The sequence below is a fragment of the Frieseomelitta varia genome, unplaced genomic scaffold (genome assembly GCF_011392965.1).
Source record: "Frieseomelitta varia isolate USP_RPSP 00005682 unplaced genomic scaffold, Fvar_1.2 scaffold_608, whole genome shotgun sequence".
NCBI lineage: Eukaryota > Metazoa > Arthropoda > Insecta > Hymenoptera > Apidae > Frieseomelitta > Frieseomelitta varia.
The window spans coordinates 15,293-38,853 of NW_025110377.1; the positions used below are offsets into that span (position 1 = coordinate 15,293).

General features: G+C 33.1%; 2 protein-coding genes and 1 long non-coding RNA gene across 30 annotated transcripts; 2 read left to right on the forward strand and 1 right to left on the reverse strand.

The window, feature by feature from the left end:
• The first annotated feature begins 19 nt into the window (after positions 1–19).
• Positions 20–17,774, forward strand: LOC122534523 (inositol hexakisphosphate and diphosphoinositol-pentakisphosphate kinase 2). Of its 26 annotated transcripts, XM_043665253.1 has the most exons (32): positions 20–419; positions 631–729; positions 1,017–1,124; positions 3,270–3,470; positions 3,533–3,673; positions 3,742–3,832; positions 3,906–4,060; positions 4,136–4,428; positions 4,514–4,708; positions 4,786–4,872; positions 4,946–5,134; positions 5,219–5,304; positions 5,376–5,513; positions 5,936–5,965; positions 6,702–6,936; positions 7,004–7,212; positions 7,273–7,499; positions 7,569–7,705; positions 7,814–7,928; positions 7,997–8,236; positions 8,311–8,427; positions 8,495–8,649; positions 8,721–8,887; positions 9,187–9,234; positions 11,349–11,696; positions 12,657–12,836; positions 12,957–13,230; positions 13,441–13,532; positions 13,661–13,772; positions 13,858–14,229; positions 14,311–14,723; positions 17,445–17,644. In XM_043665253.1, exons 2-32 carry the CDS (start codon positions 697–699, stop codon positions 17,627–17,629), a joined length of 5,373 nt encoding a protein of 1,790 aa, XP_043521188.1. In that variant the 5' UTR covers positions 20–419; positions 631–696; the 3' UTR covers positions 17,630–17,644. The 26 variants fall into 26 exon arrangements, with proteins under 26 accessions (XP_043521188.1, XP_043521170.1, XP_043521171.1 ...); XM_043665235.1 differs by having other exon boundaries at positions 11,349–12,836; positions 17,445–17,773; XM_043665236.1 differs by having other exon boundaries at positions 20–187; positions 11,349–12,836; positions 17,445–17,773.
• On the reverse strand, positions 16,793–20,363 carry LOC122534529. Its single transcript, XR_006307919.1, has 6 exons — positions 20,098–20,363; positions 19,831–20,009; positions 19,669–19,749; positions 19,566–19,599; positions 18,464–18,690; positions 16,793–17,085 (listed from the first exon to the last, which is right to left on the reverse strand). It is a non-coding gene; the product is annotated as an uncharacterized LOC122534529 (long non-coding RNA).
• Positions 20,364–20,517: 154 nt separating this feature from the next.
• LOC122534527 (protein Fer3) lies at positions 20,518–21,962 on the forward strand. Of its 3 annotated transcripts, none has more exons than XM_043665270.1 (4): positions 20,518–20,594; positions 20,942–21,096; positions 21,312–21,541; positions 21,757–21,962. In XM_043665270.1, exons 1-4 carry the CDS (start codon positions 20,547–20,549, stop codon positions 21,861–21,863), a joined length of 540 nt encoding a protein of 179 aa, XP_043521205.1. In that variant the 5' UTR covers positions 20,518–20,546; the 3' UTR covers positions 21,864–21,962. The 3 variants fall into 3 exon arrangements, with proteins under 3 accessions (XP_043521205.1, XP_043521207.1, XP_043521206.1); XM_043665272.1 differs by having other exon boundaries at positions 21,312–21,471; XM_043665271.1 differs by having other exon boundaries at positions 21,333–21,541.
• The last annotated feature ends 1,599 nt before the right edge of the window (positions 21,963–23,561 follow it).

Below are 23,561 nucleotides of genomic sequence, written 5' to 3' on the forward strand. Positions count from 1 at the left end.
GCGCGTGTTTTAGAACGCGATTTTCGAACGATACGAGAGATCGAGATTCAAGTTTGACAAGATGTCTGAAAATTGAAAGATATTAAAGCGAAGGATATTTAATTAACTAGAAATACGATATTGTTATGTCGGTTATGCACTGTCGTCCTTAGCATCGAGTCCTTAAGCTAATTCGAGGCTGGGATTGGTGAGTTTAATTAAAGTTGTCGACGTTACATCGACAAGAGGAGGAAGCGAAACAAGTCACAACATATTCGCAGCATCGTCTAAAATTCATTTCACTTAGCGTTGTTTATTTTAAACGATGATTGTGCCGATATAATTTTATTAGCGGATTGATTAGATTCGAATTACTGTAAAAGACACGGAAATATCATCGTCGAGGTTATCTTACGCTTTTGGCTATATTTTCATTGAATGTAAGTAATGAATATGTATAAATTTAAACGAATCGACTGATAGTATATGATAACGTTTATCACTCTTGAATTCGAGAATTACTCAAAATGTAATTATGCAATTATCATTGTCTATCGAAAGGTTCTTTGTTATGAGAATAATTCAATTCAAATTTTTGAGCAATGATTACTGTTTAAATGTTTTGTTTACACTTGGCAACAATCATTTCAGGGCACGGCGAACTCTCTGAATTCAAGTTGAAACTGTTCTTGTTTCCTCAATGAAACCCATTCTGTCATGTCTTACACTGAATTGGAACATGGTTATCAGGTAAACAGAGATATTCTTTATTTCTGTGAAACACCTAATGTTACTTTGAATAATTTTGTAGCCATTGGTTCTTTGCTAATTCTAAAATAGATTTTTCACAGAAGAAATTTAATATAAGTTTTCTTTTATTTTATTAACTTTAAAATTTATTTAATTCTCAAGTTACTTTGCATAATAATACAATAATCTTGTTAAAGAATCTAAGTACGTTTTTAAGTTAAAGTAAGTTTCTATATTAATCAAGAAAAAAGAACATGAACTTTAGTTTGATAATAATTAATCAATAGGGTCTACGGAGTGCCAGTCGACCAATTTTCTATGTAGGAGACTTAAGTTCTGTACAACCAACCCTCGTGGGTCCTGTTGCTTCTTCTATATATCGTTCATCAAAAAGAGTAAGTTTTGTTCTTCCCATAATATGTAACGAAAAAGTACTTTTACTAGTAAATCGTAAGTTTATCAATAACATAAAATACAAATTTATATTTTAATTTTCATTTTGTATCTTAATTTGATTATATGCTCTCAAGATTTTTTAAAATTGAATTAATTGCTGCAAATGATATGATTAAGTTAGAAAATGAAAAAAATAAGATATGGAGATGAATGAAAAGAGTATTGTGATGAAAAAAGTACATTGTATGTGTATGTACTAATTTTAGCCTATTTTAAATTAGTAAACATTATATGACAAAGGTTAGGAAACTGCTTTATTTAACAAAATTATTGTTCTATACAATACTATACAGTACCTGTATTTGTCATATATGTATATTTCTTTTTTTTGTGACACATACTTGAAATGACAGTTGTAATTTTCAATGATTTTGTTTATTTCTAATAATATATTTCACTAAGTGTAAATTAATGAATTCATTATTTAAGTATCAGTGCTACAAACTACTTTTAAATAACTTGATGACTCATGAAGACTTTAATACTGTAGTAGTCTAAAAATAAATAGCTATGAAACTTGTTAAATGCATTTTGTACTTGACTGTGTAGTTGCATATGTAACATATAAATTTCATGTTATGTGTTAATAATCAGTATATCAGTTTCATGAATTGATGAATTAATATTTAATGATTATAAATCTGAATTAGACATATCGTGAAAAGATCAATTGTTGAAGTGATTAAAATTATTTTAACAAATATTAATATTAATGATATCAAACCATTAATATTAAGGCTGTCATTGTATGTAATTATGCAATTAGTTTTTTATGGTATTTTGAAATTAAATCCATAATGGAAAATGCAAATTCTTTATCATCTACCGTAATTCCTGATGTTTATATCTTTGATTGTGATAATGAAGCAGAACCATATTGGCAAATGATGGTAGAGTTTCTTACTATTAATTTTTTAATTGTAGCCTATTAGTAGATTCATAACATTTAACGCAAAAGATTAAAAAATTATTTGCATAACATTTCTATTTATTTAAATATATATACAATCATTATAGCACTTACTTTTTATACAGGAAAAGCTTCCTTGTTTCAAGATAAACTATATAAGTCATATTTTTTTAGAGATATAGTTCTTTCTTATCTTCAAACAAAGAGTACTCTATTAGTCTGCTTTTATTTAATTTCAGTTCAGTACACAATTGTTCTAAGTAGTTAGAAGCTAGTAGATGTTTCTATTCATAATGTTCATGATATTTTTAATAAGTGAAATATAAATATTTTGTATTTTATTGTTAAAATACATTTTAATTAATTACTTGCTTATTTTACATTTAAAATATGGGGTATATAAATTTAAAATTATTTTAAAAAGTATAATAGAAATTAAATTTATTATTTAAATAATAGTATTGTGAGTGTATATTTCCAAAGTGAGGAAACTACTGTTGTGTAAAAGGGACATAATTGAAAGATTACTGGCTTCTAGAAAAATGGTACTATAATATAGTAAAAGTAATTTTCTATTTGTTTTTAATATTGAAGACATAAATCTGGATATGGAGTGCTACTGTGATGATTGTTTTGTATGTAATATGTACTTTTTTTAACACATTTAAAGCTGTTGGCAATTCTATAAATATGTTATTGAATATAACTTTTTATTGTTGTAAAATATAGAATGACAAACAATATGACAAATATAACATGACAAAAAAAATTTTTTTTTGTCACCCAGACATACAATATATTTGTAAAAATCATGTATTTAGTATTGAATTTATATTTTCTTGTTTATGTAAACAAATAATGCATGTGGTTTTTTTTTTTTACATTTAATTGTAATCATCTAGGAATGAATAATAGATCGAGATTGTATGAGCACTATTCTAAACAATCTCTTGATAGACTTGGCTTTTTATCCTCCTTAAAAATGTACTGGGTGAGCAACATTTAACACAATTATTAATAAACATTTTATTAATTTCTTGCACACAAGTGAAAATTTCACACACTTTTAGAATTTTATTTTTCTTACTATTACTAACTTTTTTTCATATGATATAAGGTGAGTATATAAAATGACAATATATCACAGACTCTTTATAATTGAATTTTCGTTTAGGCCGAACTGTCGGACGGGTGTAGCAATGATGATGGATGCATGGGTGGAAGTGATTTGGAAGGAGAAGGGAAGCAAGTTTTGGTTGGAATCTGTGCGATGGCAAAAAAGTCACAGAGTAAACCAATGAAAGAGATTTTAACAAGATTAGAAGAATTTGAATACATTAAGATTGTAGTGTTTCCTGAAGAAGTTATTTTGAAGGTAATATTACTACAAGATAGAAAATTTTTTAGTTCTAAGTATGAAGGCATATATATTTACAGGAGTCTGTAGAAGATTGGCCAGTTGTTGATTGTTTAATAAGTTTCCATAGTAAAGGTTTTCCCCTTGATAAAGCTATAAATTATGCTAATCTTAGAAATCCTTTCATCATCAATAACCTACCAATGCAATATGATATTCAGGTATGTAATTTATAACAAATGTTTTATCAAATATTATTTTTTTTATATAACATCAATATGTTTGATAGGATCGTAGAAGAGTATATGCTATCTTAGAGAGTGAAGGTATTGAAATCCCAAGATATGCTGTCCTAGATAGAGATTCATCTGACCCAAAACGTACATAACATTCATTATTTATATTAATTCAATTTTATGTTGTTGGAGATTTATAACAAAAAATTCATTTCAGATCACGAATTGGTGGAATCAGAAGATCATGTAGAAGTCAATGGTGTTACATTTAATAAACCATTCGTGGAGAAACCTGTATCTGCAGAGGATCATAATATTTATATTTATTACCCTACATCTGCAGGCGGAGGCAGCCAAAGATTATTTAGGAAGGTACGCGATAAATTCAACTTTGAAATTGAATCTTTTTCATTCTAAATAGTTAAATTTCTATTTGTAATATTACAGATTGGAAGTCGTAGTAGCGTATATTCACCAGAATCTCGAGTTCGTAAGACTGGTTCTTACATCTACGAAGATTTTATGCCAACAGATGGTACAGATGTTAAGGTTTATACTGTAGGTCCAGATTATGCTCACGCAGAAGCAAGAAAAAGTCCTGCATTGGACGGTAAAGTTGAAAGAGACTCGGAGGGAAAAGAAATTCGCTATCCGGTTATACTAAGTAACGCTGAGAAGTTAATTAGTAGAAAAGTCTGCTTAGCCTTCAAACAAACAGTTTGCGGTTTTGATTTACTTAGGTATTGTTTTACTTGAAATCAAACTTGAAATTTGAAGGAAGTAATAATCTATTTTTTATTATACTGATCTATCGTAATATTTTAGAGCAAATGGCCAGTCATTTGTGTGCGATGTAAATGGTTTTAGCTTTGTAAAGAATTCTAACAAATATTATGATGACTGTGCGAAGATTTTGGGAAATATGATTTTAAGAGAGTTGGCACCTACTTTGCATATACCATGGAGCGTTCCTTTTCAATTAGACGATCCACCTATTGTGCCTACTACATTTGGGAAAATGTAAATAGAGTTTACTTTTATGTTAATATTTTTAATACTATCTTTTGATCCCATGACTATTTATTTATTTATCTCAGGATGGAATTACGATGCGTAGTTGCTGTTATAAGACACGGAGATCGAACACCAAAACAGAAAATGAAAGTGGAAGTCCGTCATCCGAAGTAGGTATATCTTTTTTAAGTAGATATATTATGCTATCGAAAAATAATATTTTATTCATCTTATTCCATATAGATTCTTCGAGATATTTGCAAAATACGACGGTTATAAACACGGTCACATTAAATTGAAAAGGCCTAAGCAATTGCAAGAAATATTGGATACTGCACGTAGTTTATTAGCTGAAATACAACATCGCGCTGCTGGGCCTGAATTGGAAGAGAAACAGGGAAAATTAGAACAATTGAAAAGCGTCTTAGAAATGTGAATTTTTAATATACATAATCTTCATTTAATATATAATTTTCATTTTAACCAATCTAACTTCGATCACGTTATATTTTGCAGGTATGGCCATTTTTCAGGGATAAATCGCAAGGTGCAAATGAAGTATCAACCAAGGGGACGACCCAGAGGAAGCTCATCAGATGATGGTATAAAGCATAGAATAATATATTCATGAAATATAGATATATGTTATTTATAAATAATATATTTTTATCAGATCGACTTGGAGAGCCTTCCCTTGTTTTGATATTGAAATGGGGTGGAGAATTAACACCAGCCGGCCGTATTCAGGCAGAGGAATTGGGAAGAATATTTCGCTGCATGTATCCCGGTGGTCAAGGTAGACACCTTAGTGGTTCGTATCTTATGTTCATACGCTTATCATGCTCATTCCTAAGTTAATTTATATAATGATTATTAATGATCATTATTTATTTAATGAGTTTCATATGTTGGCTGAACTCCGGCTGGACTTATTATTTGTCTGGACTGCTCAATTGAGCGTATGCATAAATACATTTTGCTATTTATCTTGCACAATATAATTTAACCGAAGTAAAACTCGTGTATGTATTAGGCATTGGATATGTTAATTCACTTTTTATTTAAAAATAAAAATGTGAAGGCAAATGGATGGTAAATTTCAGGCTTTTAATTAGACTATTGATGATCGTTTAATATTTGATTAAAGAGTAGATAAATATCAAAAATTTTACGAAAATCTTTCAATTGTTACAAGGATCTTTGATTCATAGATAATTTCAAATATTATTTCAGAGGAAGACTCAGAGATGTTACCAAACCACGGTAACTTTTTATTCTGAATCAACGCTTTTTTGTAGTTATACGTAGATTGTGCTATATATGCATAGAAATAGTAAGAAAGTGATAATCAAGTCTTTGTTAGAAAATCATCATACAGATACTTATAGATTAATCTGTTAGAACGGCTCAAAAGCTGTTAAAACGTAAAAGAAAATGCTATTTCTATGCTAATTCAATGTATTCCACTTTATTGCAATGATAGTTCAATGGTAGTTGCTCTTTATCTATTTTGTGGCCTTAAATGTTTATATATGTTTTATCTTCTTTTTTCAGTAGGTTTCATATATCTCGTCATTCATGTAATATCATGCCTAAAGGACATATACATACACCTGTACACACACATGTATTGTAAATTTATATATATCGTTCTATTTTTTGTCATAAACAGTCTGTCATAAGCATTTTCATCTTAAGAAAGTCGAAAATAAATAAAATAATTTCTACGGTATTGTTCAGATTATTAATAAGGAAATGAACATAAATGTCTTAAATATGCTTAATGTATATACATCTGATTAGATTTGTTTAGATATTGATACGTATTAGATAATTAAATTGACATACGATGAATTTTTATAGTAATCTTTTATGATTATTTTTTTATCAGAACATAGATCATCCAGTGAAATCTCATATATACTTATTTTATGTCTATTAAAAATGGAAGATACGCTTTGTATTTACATTTTTCTAAAGTATTTTTGTGTATATATAGGTGACTATGCTGGTGCACAAGGTTTAGGGCTACTTAGACTTCATTCAACATTTCGACATGACTTAAAGATTTATGCAAGTGACGAAGGAAGGGTTCAAATGACCGCTGCAGCTTTTGCAAAAGGTTTACTCGCATTGGAAGGTGAATTAACGCCTATATTGGTTCAGATGGTGAAAAGTGCTAATACTAATGGTCTATTGGACAACGATTGTGATAGCAGTAAATACCAAAACATGTAAGGCAATTTATGCAAGTATCATTGTTGTACATTTCAAGTGCATTTTGACGATATACTTTTACAGGGTAAAAACACGACTACATGAATTATTACAACAAGACCGAGAGTTTACACGTGAAGATAGAGAACAGATAAATCCTGGAAACGCATTGAGCATCAACGCAGCAATGGATTTCGTTAAAAACCCTGTTCGTTGCTGTCAACATGTTCATACTTTGATTCAGAAATTAATGGACATTGTCCGTATTAAAAAAGATGATCCCAAAACCAAAGGTATGATTTCATATATATAACCATATTGTGAAATTATGCTTATTTATCTAATATATTTAGATGCAATTCTTTATCACGGTGAAACGTGGGAATTAATGGGTCGACGATGGGGAAAGATAGAAAAAGACTTCTGTACTAAAAACAAAAGATTCGACATATCAAAAATTCCGGATATTTATGATTGTATAAAGTATGATTTGCAACATAATAACCACACGTTGCAATTCGAACACGCGGAAGAATTGTACATTTATTCCAAGTACCTGGCAGATATAGTGATACCGCAGGTGAGATAATGCCACAAGTGAATAGATTTTATCTTTTTAGGAAGAGAATTTAATTTTGTATATTTGTAGGAGTACGGATTAACGGTGCAGGAGAAGCTCACCATAGGCCAAGGTATTTGTACTCCTCTTTTGAAAAAGATAAGAGCAGATTTGCAAAGAAATATTGAAGAATCTGGAGAAGAAACAGTTAATAGACTCAATCCGAGGTAAATATTTTGTGTATATATATAATTATTATATATTATAATTATTATGTATATATATGTATGATGTAAATGCATTGTACGATTGTTAATATTATAAAAAAATTTCAGATATTCCCATGGAGTGTCTAGTCCTGGTCGACACGTACGCACAAGACTTTATTTTACAAGTGAAAGCCATGTGCATTCTTTGCTAACTGTTTTACGTTATGGTGGTTTACTTGATGTATGCATCTTACATGTATGTGTTTTATGTAATGTGTAATGAATTCTAATGTATTAATTATACTACAGGTAGTAAAAGATGAGCAATGGCGTCGGGCTATGGAATACGTTAGTATGGTCTCTGAATTAAATTACATGTCTCAAATTGTAGTTATGTTATACGAAGATCCAACGAAAGATCCTAGCAGCGAAGAACGTTTTCACGTTGAATTACATTTTAGTCCTGGTGTAAACTGTTGCGTGCAAAAGAATTTGCCGCCAGGGCCAGGTTTTAGACCCCATTCACGCAACGAGAGTAGTCACAACGTAGTAAGTAAATCCTGTGGCTAGTTCTTTTATCCGTAATAGAGTTATTTAGGGATATACGTGTTTTATATTTTCAGGGTGAAAGTGGTGGTTCTGCTCAAGATACCATTTCACAATGCAGCACTCGAATAGAAGAAGAGGATGTAGAGTTGGGTATTCTGGAAGATGATTTCATGAATCCTCCATTACAATCTGTATGTATAAATGTTTTATACTCAAAAGGGAGTGCAGATAAATTAGCATTTTTTATTTAACATTCAGGAAACACCTCCGCCAACGATAGAGTCAGATACTGTAGATGCAATGGATAGTCCAACAACCAGTAGAGCAGTTGATATGATGGATCTACATCCTAACATGATGGACGAACCGTTTGATAGTGGATTTTTGCAAAGCTCCGCGCCCATTCCAATAAGGTACATAGTTTTGAGTTTTCAATGAGTCCCCTTTTTTACGGATTAAATTAATCAGTAGTCTTCTATATAAGATATGACGCAAAATTTAGTGCTAGAACTGTGGCTGGTCACGAAGCGGCGAGATTAGGTAGTCAGTTAGCTGCGAGTCAACGCCAACGACGTGACGCCGAGAGAAGTACAATTGTTGAACCACGTGCACGCAGCTATGATTATCAGAGACAGGACAAGTCCGAGAAAGGTGAGTTAATATGAGTATAATATAGTTAACATTGATGTAGATATATATAACAATAAGTTCGCAGTTATAGTCTGTAATTGTGCATGTAAGTGAATTCTAACAAAAACAATTACGAAAAACATTTGTAAATAGTGATTTGGGTAAACTTAGCAATACGTTGCTAAAGATCCAGTAGTGTATTGTAAGAATAGCATACACTTAATATTTCATTAATGAAATTTTTCTTCTTGGGTAACTTGTACAGCTAACATTCAGATTTAACCAGAAAATCTGGTGTTTTTCGTGTCTTTTTTTTATAGCTGCGGACAAGCTGCAGTATCAGAGCTTGGACGCGGTCAACAAAGAAGGTATGTCAGTCGCTGTAATAACTTCAGCAGGTTATAATGCATTGTCTGATCATAGATGATTGTTGCAGGATTTTTAAAGCATTTAAAGTTTCGATATACCGTAGCATCATACAAAGATATTTATAATATTTTTTCTTTTCTTCTTTTTATTTAGTTACATTCCATTTTCATAGGAAAATTGGCTATTCAGTTGACTGTTTAATTTATTCTTCGCTTTTGAGATGGTAATTTTCGTAGCTGCTGATCACTGTGATTTGCATCTTTTAATTCTTCTATGAAATACATAGCATCCCTTATATTTATTGGTACTGCGATACTTTTTTTTTATAAGGAGCATTATCTCGTACTATTACTATTAATAGTGAACGTACACGTATATAATTTTCTGTAGATAGTCTTCAGTCAGTATCATGCCTAATCCTTAATGTCGCATTATTTTCTGTGTATTTTCTTTTGTATTATATTCAGTTCTACGTGTAATAGATGGTACAAGCGAAGTTCAGTTTTTGTTACAAGTATTATATAAAACTGTAAAGTTCCTGCTAAAGAAATCTTGACAACTTGATGGACAGATGTTAGACGTTGGATAGATATACAATTAAAATCATATTGTATGTACAAGTGGAAGCTTGAAACTAATGGAATTTAACAAAAGAACATGATGTTAAATGGGAATAGGGAAATTCAGTTGAAATAACTCTTTGCTCAGCGATAGTTGTGCGCGTGGAAGCCAACTAATATTTACGAACGACTGTTTGAGTTACACATTGACAAATAGTGTAACTTATTCAGCCGTCATCCTAATTCCTTCATTCCTGTATCATTGTTTCATTAAGAGTCGCAATCAATTAGTGCTTAGTTATTTTCTAAAATCATGTTGCAATTTTTTTTTACATGTACATACCTGTCAATATGCAATTGCATAACATTTTAATTTTCTATTATCCACTTTTATATTTCGTTTGCTGTTCGTATTACATTACATATTCTATTGTAGAGTTATTATTTCTATATGAATGAATGTGGAACATGTACTTTCTCTCTCATATAACTGTAGAAGTTCTTTTTAAAGGAAAATATCTCTGATTTGATTTTAATTCTTTGTTCCTCTAAAAATAATAAAATTTTTATTATCCTTTCTTCTTCTTCTTTCTTCTTTATCGTAATTTTAAAATATTATTTTATCGCCTCAGTGATGTTAGAAATTCTAAGCACAGACGAAATTCAATTTTCATATTCCTACTTGAACAAATTAACTTCTGATGTGGCAATCAAAAATTTCATAATCACTCGTTGCATACTGCCAATTTCACGTATGAAACATAGCAACTAACTTGCTACAATCTTCGATTGTCATTGTTGCATAAGCTCATAATCACATTAGACAAATGTCAACAAAGTTCATTGTTGTTGTTTGGTTGGCTTACTGGTTGCATGGCTATCGTGTGCCATGGGTGTGTATAACATTAACCAAAATTGTGTCTTCTAAACGCATAAAGTAAATTGAACTATATGTCATTCTTTTTTTCCAGTGTATTTCAGTTACTTTATTCCTCCATTGGTAATGAATCTTTCCTTTAAAACGTCGTCTTCAACTCCAACTACATATTAGCATTTCTGTTTTGTAGTACAGACTGTAATACAAGTCCATCGACTGTGTTACAGTAAGAAGTAATCTAAAAGTTTCTTGTAATTTCATTGACATTTTTAAAAATGTTTGTCATTGGCACACTCGTTTATTTTTGCAAATTTTATGCATAAGTTTCAATGAGATCACATTACTATATGTACAATAGTGACAATAAGACGACTTCTCAACGAGTTTTAATTTTCTCAAGCGTCGACGACGTGACCAAAGGTTCTTGCCAATGTTCTTTTTAATTTCTTTTCGGTGATGGGTTCGTTTAATCGTCTGTTTCTTTTCTTTTCTTTCCCTCCTCTGCACCCTCTGAATCTCCCAACGTTACATCGTTTATCCACACGTTCATTTTAACTGCACCTCTTTTTTCTCTCTTTTTCTCTTTGTCTATCGAAATGACTCGCATGCAAACGACGTATAATTCCCCCCCCCCCCCCACACACACACACACACGCGCGCGCGCGCGCATGTACAGAGCAACGCTACTTAGAGAGATCTGGCCAGGTTTCGCTGAACGTGCCTACGGGAAAGTTGGGTCTGCCACACTCTTTCAGTTCGCCGGAGTTCCCGGTTCCTTCGCTAGAAACATCCGTCTCGTGTTCGACACCTTTGGTGACCTTGCACACGTCTCCCCTGATCTCGCCGAACAACCGGACGACGTCGAACGCGACGAGCGTCGTGGTCCCCATAATTTGTTCTTCGTTCTTTAATGTAGATCACGAGCCCGACGTGCCTGACGATGATTTCGATCCGCTGATTTCTCAGAGTAAGAAATACGGACGTTCTCGTTCGGAGATGATACTCCCTGGAATCGAGCGGAGCGGTGAGTTGACCGATTCCTCGATACTGCCGTGGCCGAATCGATCCCCCTTCTCATTAACCCTGTGCGAAAGAACTCCAGAGGTAATGACACTCGTAGAACAGACCGAGCTGAGAGAACGTTCTCGTTCGTCGCCACCTTACGTGCCCAAATGCCTTTGTTATAATTGTAACGTGTCGGAGTTGATCCTGACGAGCAGGGAGTTACCGCCTGTCGAGCGTTTCAACTTCGACATCTACTTCGCACGCTCGCTCTCCCATAAGTTCGTCAATTGTTCCTGTTACTCGAGCCTGCAACCGGACAGACTCACTCGTGTTTGTTGTCGCTCCTTTAACAATAACTGTGGGAGTCACGGAGGAATCGCCGGATTAGATCAGTCTGGTTCATTCTTTGTATGCCCAAAGAGTAGATTCCCCACGTTTCCTGAGAGGCAGAGTGTCGTTGCTCCTTGTTTAGGATCGAGGTTCGATCGTTGTATCATTATACAACAGCCGAGAGATCACGATCGCAAGGAGAAAGAGAAGTGGCGGAGGTTCGATAAGAGTGTGGCGAGAGAAAATTCCAGTAGCGGTGATATAATTGGGGATACACGTGTACCGTTCAGAAGCTTATCCTGTCCGAACGTGAGGCCCGACATCTTCTCTCGCGTCGATCCCGTTTGTCCAAACGAGAACGACGTAGCTGTCGATTGTTCAGCGATGTACGGACGATGGTCTTGTCCCAATGTGAATCTCCAGTGGCACGGTGGTAGCCTGGTACCATACGCACCAGATTGTAGTAGTACGCTTTCTCATATGCTCCCTGCGCACGATAATGATGTTCACGATGATCACGATACCCCCCGCAAGTGTTACCATCGTTCCAAGAGTCCACGTGAACCGTTGTCCCGACTCCAGCCTCAACGATCCTTCTCATCTCCAGACACACGACCTTCGATCATTCAACCTGACCCTACCTGCACAGCAAGGCGCCACCGTCACAGTATCTCCGGACAGATGAGTTATTTCAAGCTGTTGGGCTACAGTATCAACAAGAAGCTGACCGGTTCAGCGAATAGTTTGTTCAGCACGGCTGTTATCAGCGGATCTTCCAGCGCGCCAAATCTCAAGGACATGGTACCTCCGCACGCCTCTGCTGTTGCTGGTGAGTCTCTTCTTTTGCTTTCCTTCTTCGCTCGTATTCAGTAGAATACAATGGTCTTGGTCTTTCTCTTTCGGCGTTAGGACACGCAACTGAAACTAATTTAATTTCATTGCTCATTAGCGATAGAAGGTTTTGGTGGTGTGCCGCCGATAAGGCCGTTGGAAACACTTCACAACGCGTTGTCGTTACGTCAGTTGGATTCATTCTTGGAAATGATGACCAGCGCCCCTCTGTTCCGAACGCCCGCCTCCTCGCCACCGAAATACCCTTCCCCCGCTGGATCAACTCACGAATCGGTTAACCAAAATCTCAGTATCGGAGGAATCAGTCGCGAGTACCACTCTTCCGACTTGGAAGCTGTCAGGTACCGTAAGAAATTAAGTAAACCACCCTTGTGAGTATTAAGTTCTTTTCTTTTCTTCTTCTTCTTTTTTTTTTTTTGGTTCTTTTGTTTTCTCTTCTCTTCTTTCCTTTTTCTCATTTACCAGCGTTTTCGCCAAGAGCATTAACTTTATTTCTTATTTCTTGTTTCTTTTGAACTGCATTTTTCTAACGATTGCACTTCCCGATGGAGATACGTAAAGTGATGCCCCCTTCTTCTTAGGTACATCACACCAACCCCCATACAATATAAACCTTCGAATGACGGAGAGCCTTGTGATATAAGGAATCAGCTGTCACCGACTAGTCCTAATAGTGAGTGTTGTTTAGTCGTATTGTTACTTGAATTTTGGTATTAATGGAATTACATGCATTAACGACAAATATATATATATGTATATATATATATATATATATATATTATTAATGTATCAATGTATTAGGTACTGGGTGGAGCAGTGAACCGCAATCATTTCTTTCTTCTGAACCCTCATCCCCTGCACCAACTTCAACAGGAGAATGCAGCATGTCTATAAGCCTAATCAGCAATGATGGGTAATGTATAACGTCTAATGACTGATCCAAAAAAGAGATTATACCGTATTTAAAAGGTACATTTTTTTTTTTTTACTCTTTACAGAGCACAAGCCTTTAACGTGGGTCCCAAGTTTCCTACAACACCCTGTTTGGATGTGGACTTCAACGAGTTCTGCATAAATATAGATCAAGAGCACAGAGAGGGTCGCGGCAGCGTATCCTATACAGATTACTATAGCAACGAAGATGGTCAAATACGAAATTGTGGTTTCGGGGCTGGTTTTAATTCCAATATACAGAAGATAATGCGTACCAATGATGATCTTCCTGCTGATAATATGGATGATGACGAAGATCATACTATAACTTTAAAACAGACTGAAGAGCAGAAGAAGCAGGATGTGAAACAAATATTTGAGCAGAAGGAAAACCCAAGCACAAAATCTAATAACAGCAGTTACAAAAAAATTGGAAGGTGAATCTTTGTTAAAAAGATTAATTATGCCCCGAGGTTTTCAAAATGTGATTGATCATTTTATTTTGCATTCTCTTCTAGATTCCTTGTCGAAAGCATGGAAATAACAGACGAAGATGTGAGGATTAAAGAAACAGATAACGTGGACAAGACAAGATCATCTACCCTCCAGAAAACTGAATCTTTCAATGCAGAAAGAATGCAGAAGAACAAGGACGGTACTGAGATTGCGCAGGAACAGAAAAAGCTTCATTCCTTCAGCAGTTGTAAAAGGAAGAATTTCTCTCGATCTCAGAGTGTTTCTATGCCAAAAACCTCAACGCAAAAGCTTGAAACAAATTACAGTTACAAGTGTACGTCAAAGTTAAGCTCACTTTCAAATATGTCGGACGAAGACTTGGAAAATTGGAAGCAGAGCATGATGGAATCAAAAGATTCTTGCTCAGAAATGAAATCGAAAGAGCCAATCTTGACTGTAGCAAGCAGTATGACAGGTAACTCCAGCGTTACAATAGGTTTTAACGTTCAGGACGAGAAGGAAGAGAAACCCGATTTCTGAGAGTATTCGTTTTTAAAATATTACCCGAGTTTATTTGTTAAATCCATCTCCTTAATACAACAAATAAGATATTTCATATAAAATCATTGAACCGTTTAACATTACGAATAAATCAAGGTTCATGTTATTTGTGTTAGATATTCACAAGATTGATGAAACTTCACGAGATGAAAATTTTTTACCTTTTAGTTTTCAACGCAATGTCACATACATTATTTAGTAGTCTGCTTTTTCACATTCGTTGAGATCGTTAGCAATACTTAAAGCGCATATAGCGTAACAAAAATTTTTTTCAACGTGAACATATGAACACACGAATTATGCATGTTATGAACAGTTTATCAAAATAGAAGTATTATTAGAGTCAGAGCAACGTTAATAACATTCCTTCATGTTCAATAGTGTACTTATCAGATTGTGATGTACATTAAATTATTTTTTAATTGACGCTTGTATGTAATGGTGTAATAGTATTTTTGTAGATAATATATGTGCAATGTTAATAATATGTTAGAGCTAAGGCAAAATGTGTTTGAGTCAAGAAGAGAGATGTGTTAAAGACCTACCTCAAAAAAGTTTGATATATATTACAAGATTTTCATTAATCATATATATGAAACATGAATCTCTCACGGCAGTCGACTCAACAAGTACCCAAATATACCTCATTTGCAAAACTAAATGCGCGAGAGCAAAGAAGTTTAAAAGTTCCTTTCATATTAAAATGGTATTGTTGTTTTTTAATTTTATAAACATAGTTTTATTAATACTAACGACATATACTTCTCACGAAATTATTTTTTTAACTTATGAAAGCATTTTATAGATTCATTCAAAAGTACTGCTATTAAATTTTAATGTTAATTTTTGTTTTGTTTTACAAGGATGTGATGTAACATTATTATCTCCAAAAAAAAAAAGAAAAATACAAATATAAATGCTATGAATTATGAAACATTAACTCCAATTATAATGATTAAATAATAACTGTTCTGTAACAAAGTACATTCGTTTCCTATTACGTATGTAAATACCTTGCAGAATAATCTGTTAAAACAGATGATATATACATATATACGCTATTTTTCTTATGAATTTTAGAGTGTCTCTCGTTGAAGAAACTATTCAAGTTGAAAATTATATAGATAACTGTGGTTTTATATTAGCCTCAAACGTGCAAGGTGCTGCTTTTAATTAAACTTATCATGCTTCTGATTAACTTTGTAATTGTATCGCAGTAAAATCATCACCGCGCTCGTTTAACTTTATTACGTACCGAAAAAGATTAGGGACTTATTCTTCATCAATCTTTTCTGCCTTGAAAGAAAAGCAATATTTTCGTCAATTAATTCGAAAATCTGCTGATTAACGCCAATTAAAAAAAAAAAAAAAAAATTGATATTCCATGAGAAGAAGAATGTATGAGGTCACGTTTAATTATTATTTTCGTCTAATATCACGTATATATCGTGCACATGTGCTTACAATAATTTTATTTGCCGTAATAAAGTTAAATAGCTTGTACTGTGCGCTGTCCTAAATGTTGTCTCGGAAGCAATATTTTGTAAAATGTATTTTAGCGAAAAAACTGGCGAATTTTCTATGTATCGAGCAATTAGATGATAGCGTTGAATGTTGAATAATTTGCAGAGATTTTGTAAGATGTCGCAAAGAAATCGCCGCGTTTTAGAATGTTTGAAATGTTTTCCCGCTTGGCATACGCCGATTTCCATTCCGACGTATGTGACTTTGTTTTAAAATAAAGCATTTGCTAGTGAAAGTCAATCTCAACGTGATTCTCCGTCGCTAATATCAGTGTGATAATGCAATTGTTAGGATTCGCTGACATCGTAAAAGTTAAAAAAAAAAAAAAAAAAAAAACTGTGTAAGGCAAATGCACATGTATGTATAAAATATCTGTACAATAAAGAAAGGTTAAAAATTAAATTTATCTAATCTTATTTACAATGTTATCTGACATTATCTCTCAATCAATAAATATGTCGACACCATACCGTATTATTTATAATTACTTACAGTTGCAATAACAAATTGTTCCATCGTATACATCGAATTAGAAGGGGATTACTCGTCTCATTCCACGTTTGAAAATTTCACGATGCAAACGCTAAAAAACTAAATTCCTACAAGTTGGTAGTAAATTCACTAGCAAACTTTTATCAGAATTTAATGGGTTTTCTTACCGTACTATGTTAAGACAGAACCGTGAATTTTCGAAACTCCATGTGACCAGGAAGAATGCATTCTTGTTTAAATCGATAATACTTAAATTGTTTCTGTAAAAAAATATAATGAATATAATTTGTTGTTTATATAGTTGTTAACAACTTACTTAAAAACAGACAGAAAGAAGTATAGAAGTTTTCAAATTAAAAGCATACAAACAGGAGAAAAATCTGAAGTCGATGAAATACAAGATTGAACACGATTGGCTGGGTTTCAAATCAACTTACGTCTTTTCTCGAAGGACTGACGAATTTTAGTTAGACAGCACAAGAAATAGATTTATTTTTTTTTTTTATTTATATACACTTTTTTCGCACTTGTTCTATAATATATAAAAAATAGCCGAATGATAGCACTTGTTCTATAATATATAAAAAATAGCCGAATAGCGATATTTTCGTGATTGCAGTGTCACTCAGTCACAACCGGAGGAAACTGAAGAAAAATTCAAAGATGATCGTTAGCAAAATCAATCAGAGGCTGCGATTGGTCCGAGAAGAGGTCACGTGTGCTACGCATATTTACAAGAATTCAAAAAAATGGCGCCTATTTACATTTTATATTTACATTCTATATTTCAACCAAACTGAATAATATAACTGAATAACATAATTTAGTGTGAAGTTTTATCTGTAAAAAAACGACACGTTTTTGTAATAAATAGTTTATCCCTATTTATCTTAAACTTTTATTCTAACTTGCTTCACAAATTTTGAGATGTTTTCTATGTTAAATTACTTATATATCTATTTATCTGATCGTTTCTTCAAATCAATAACTCGAATTTATTTATAATTTTGTATATATATATATATATAATCTGTTTATTTATATCCACATTGATCGTTATTTTTTCGTAAATATGTGTGTATGTTCATTAGAAATCTGAACCATGATATGTCAGGAGGAGAGAGATTTTGCTCGAATTTTCCCCTATTCTTGCGAAAACCCTGTGATAAATCCGTATTATGTGCAACGTTCTATTGAAGAAGGTGGGTATCCCCGTAACGAAATTGCGTAATTGCTGTCAATGGTGTGACCCTGTTGCGGAAGGCGTATCCATTGTTAGAATCGCATCAGAATTAGATCACAGAGGAACACGTGCACCGCAGGGGGATGAACCCAAATCTGATTTTTGACACTCTTTACGTCATCCTACATATTTGTCAGTTATTTTTGATCAGATCGGCACATGAGGAAAATTTGAAATGATATCATATTATTATACTGCTTTCATACTATAAATCATAATACAAAAACGTTGCAGATTATTGAAAAACATAAGAAGTTTTTAATTTATTGCAACTCCTTTAACAATATTAATTATTCTTCAATTAATTAAGAATATTTCAGAAATATTATTATTACATTTACACGTATGGATTCAAGAATGTATGTGTCTGGCGTTATTTAATGGAATTTACTGACCTAACTGATTTTATCTCGGCGTTGGTTCAACGGTGAGAAGAATTGCTCGTCGATTTGGCATTATATCGAATATCCTTCATTCTAGAAAAGCTTCGAAATTTAGCCATGAAGCATTTCAGCGCCGACGCTCAGAGCATCGATCCAAAGCGTCAGCTTGCAGTTATGGATATAGTGCATATTACCAGACTCGAATTAAAGATCCACCGACACGGTTAATGGATACAAATCTACAAGATATATGTCATATGTTAGATAAATTAATTTAATTTCTCGTCCATGTATTTTATCGCATTTATTAAGAGACATTTTTCAGGTACTTGGTGCACGTATAAGTATGAAATAAAATTAAGAAATGGATATTTAGTATATTGCTCAGTAATTTTTATAAACAATTTCTTTTGAAACAATTTCTTTTATACTCACCACTGTCGTTACTTTCAAGAGATATTTTTCGTGTCTTATAATTCTTCGATTTGTTTAAAAAGGGACTAGAAAGTTAATAAATATGCTTGACAACGATTTTTGAATTCTCGAGAAACGCAAGAGAATAAAAAATGGGACTGAATTATCCTTCAAAACGAAACAAAATAGATTACAAGGGATATTCCTTACATGTAACAATAACAAAATAATTCTATTATAATAGCGAGAGAACGAAAAGAACAGAGAAATTGATCTTAATAAGAGAGCTGCTTGCTCGCGGCCGAATATTAATAACTTTATGCACCCTTTGAACTCTTGAAGCGAACACAATGCGATTTGACACGCAGATAGCATGCTGGATGTTTATACGTGTCCGAAAAGGGAGAACTTAAGCGTCAAGTGAATCGGCTAATATCTATTTAATTAATTCGGGGGGGAACACACCCTCGGTTTGACAATATGTTACCCTTCTGAGGAGACTTTGTCATGGTCTTTTGAGTGATCCTATTACGGGCTCAATTTATGAAGCAATTTGTCTCGAAATGGACACAGAGAAATCGTAATCCTAACTTGCAGAAAATTGTATCTTTCGTGATTTTAAAGTAAATAAATCGTCATCGTAGGATGATCTGTATCTTTACATTTGTTGTTACGTATGTAATGAAATATCTTTACTCACATCTGATGAGAAGTGAAGTATTTTTATACTGTTCCTAAAGAACATTATATATATTCCTCGACAGTATATAATAGCATAAAAATTTTAGTACCAATCTTCACACATTGGCTACATTTAATACGTTGATAATAGAATTTTGCCAGGTGATTGCACTTCATTTAGCACACGTGCCATAGTGTGACTCCTGAAAGGAAATAAAAGAATCTATTAACTCTAACATGTACAATTTTATTCGCTCAGAAAGTTAATAAGTAAATTTGCTTACTACAACAGAACGTGGCCGATGAGTTCATTGTAATATAGATAAAAAGTTCATTGTAAAAATAATCCATTCATCCAGCAGATGACTGATTTTCAATTCAAGAACATTCGAATGATAATCAATTCTTACATATTCGTTTCATTATATTTGCAGGGTGTCAAATACAAACGAACCTTTTGCATCTATGAACAAAAAAAAAAGAAAGAAAGTAAATTGAAAGAGACAAAAGAGCTGAGAGGCATTAAAAAAGAAAAAAGAAAAATTTCTAACAAATAGTTGGTCCATCTTTAACGGTCGATAATTCCGATACTGTTCAACTCTCAATCCCTGCGAAACAAGGCAAACCATGAGGGTTGTTTGTAAGCTCCACCCCTTCGCAACCACCTGTCCAACGATCGTGTTTCACTCAACCTGGTTAAGGGTGAGGGTCTCCAATGGGAACAGAGACCATTACGCAAGCGTTCGAGAATGGTGAACGACACTGGTTCCAGAGGGTTGCTTTGAAAAGGGGGCGGGCTAGAGATTTACCAAGCACTACAGTTCCATCCCCTGGATGAGGATATCTTCAGCATCCTCAGATTGAAGGTGACACTCGTCCCGGTAACAAACGTTTTACTTGACCTGTGCGTCGACGTATTCTTTTTCATTATTTTTTTTTTTTAAACGGAAACACCAAGTGATCCTCCTGAGTTCGTTCACCGCTGGACAGAACCCGGGATATGAGTTACACCGAACCGCTGTGGGAGATCAATGGAAATCAAGCACCAGTGAGTATATAGTAATTACAAGGAAATCAAAATCTTGCAATTGTAACGTTATATAGCGTGTAAATAAGCTTAACTTTGGATTGATGTAACATTCTTGTGATGAATGTAAGCATACTTTACTACAATGTCATTTACTGAATTATAACATAAAGAAGGAAATGTTAATTAAATACCTTGTATTTTTCTCAGCGTTTGATACTGTGTAAATTTGAATTAATATTTAATTCTCCAATTCTGTTTGTATGTTTAATTAATGACAAAAACTGGAATATCACGATTGTGACATAGTGTTTCTTTCATATTAATAAGAAACAGCGAATAAAAGTAAACGTAAGTAAATGAAATAGGTGATTACAGCGGATATGTCGCAATACGTCAGCGGCGAGCTCGGAAGCTACCCGATGTGGGACAGTTCCGTATTATACCAAGCACCACCTCCTTCGCACTCTCATATGAACGAACACGGATTATACAGACAACCCTGTGCGTTATTGCATCAAAGGTAAGTACCAGTTCCCCTAAACGTATCTCTTCATCGCAATAAATATTTCCTTTCGGGTCGTAATTTTAATTCGCGCAGCGACAAATCGTAGCGATGATTTCGGACGTTGAAGTTTACTAATCCTGAATGAAACAAGTACGAATGAATGAGTGAAACGAGAAATATCTAGACTAGATATTTCGTTACGGTTACCTATTGACGAAAAATAATTTCAGTCGTTATACACCCAATGGTAGATCTCCGAATCTCCCATCGTCCACCACGAAGAAACCAAGGCGTCGTGTGGCGACTGTTTCACAAAGGAGAGCAGCGAATATCCGCGAGAGGCGTAGAATGTTCAATCTGAACGAAGCTTTTGACAAGTTACGCAGAAAAGTGAGTTGCAAAAATAACGCGTTGATTGTTATTGCGATCGTGGCCCCTGTGATTATATTGTTAATTTCGTGTGAGTAAGATTATCTTTTGTTATTAATTGTTACGCTTTATTAACCTTCATCCCTATAATTATTCAATTGTAAATGTATATATTTTTATAAACATTAAGCTAAAGAAATACGAGTACCTTGGCGCTTTTGAATTTCTCGTGCAATGCATGAATATTTGAAGTCCACTGATTGCATTGATATTCTTCAAGTTTATCGGGCAATCTTTACTTCTTAGGTACCAACTTTTGCTTACGAGAAACGACTTTCAAGGATCGAAACGTTGCGTTTGGCCATCACTTACATTGCGTTCATGGGAGAGTTGCTCGGAATCGAACCGAGTAGTCCAAAGCCAGAATACATTCCGAGGGAATACTACTTGCCCAATTAAACATAGAAAAAGAAAAAAGAAGAAAGAAAAATTGGAAATACTCGCATGAAAATGAGAAACGGGAAAGTTTGGTCAAGCGTCGATTTTCTACTCTATAACTTCAGTGTTCCACTATTTTTAGATATGAAATTACCATAACTTCTGATATACATGTAGAAAGAAAACATGCTGAACAGCTGGTTAAAATGTTGAATTTCATCCATCCCAATGGATATCTGGAAAATATTGAGTTAAAAATCTTACACATTAGCAAGGAAACAATATGATGGCGACTTTAAAAAAATGATCTTTACTCATCCAAGCACTTTTCTTTTTTTGATACTTTAATTTACAGAATGTGTTTCAAAAAGGCTAATAATGCAAAAAAAAAAAAAAAAAGGAAAACACTGGAATAGACTGTCGTTTAATTTTTCTACTCTGACAAAACAGTGAGTTATAAAAAAAGATTTTTAATTAAACACGGGCACAAAGTTCAAAGATCCATTGATTTTCCTTTTTATCCATGTATATTGGATTCCGGAAGGAGATTAATTATGTAAATAATTCGAGTAACTTACTCGTATCTGAATACTTCTAAAAATTGCCAACAAATATTTTAAGTTTATCGATAAGTGAATCGTCGATACAATACATCATCCGTATGAGTAAAACTATCGAGTGCAAAATACGTTTAAGAACGTAATGTCATATGTGTTTGAAATTAAGTAACATTAACGCATTTACACACGATATATATATGTAAGTGTTACAGTTACGAGTATTAAGTGAATTACAGTAAGCGTAATTAAGAACTCTCTCTTGAAAAAAGAAAAAGAAAACATTGACTAACGCTTAATGTTTATGTGATTCTACGAAGTAAGATAAAAATCCGTGTCTTCCATAATTTATGTAAATCTGCTTACTATGTATTATCAATATATTTAAATATAAGATGTACAAACATTATCGTGTGTATTTTTTATCAGTACATCAACGTGTACTAACACATCATTTTATCGGTTTAAAAGAAACTGAGAATGTGCTTGCGTAAAAAGCTTTGCATATCTTTCATGTTTCATATATATGTTGGACTGTCGAGAAAATTGGAAGAAATAACAAAAGTTAAATTCAAAGTTCCATGGATTTTGCTGAAAAAAGAATATATATTAATAAATTTTTAATATATTTATAGTTAATAAATTTTAGAGTTAATAATTTTTAATATATATTTATATATTTAGTATAGTTTATATATATATATATAATTATATTTATAGTTAATAAATTTTAGATGCTTTCTTTTAATTCTCTGTAATATTCAACCAATATTATGTACTTTTAATAAGTGTAATATTACGTACTTTTTGAACTCGTCAAATTCATACGATTAACGAAATCATTGCGTCGAAAATGGTAGCACCTCAAGCTAAATAAACTTACATACGTACATCCATTAAATCACACGTCTCTTTACACATTATTTATTTTTAATGTTACCTAGTATAAAATGGCGTATGACTTTTTAAATATTTTAGTTTCGTCAATTTGCGTGAACCTTCAAAGTTGATCTCTCTCGGAGCAAAGAAGTAAATTCTTCCGTTAAAAGACCGCCATTTGCTTATTTTTCAAAATAATTCTACTTTACTTAGATATTTGCCTTCGACTAATCGATA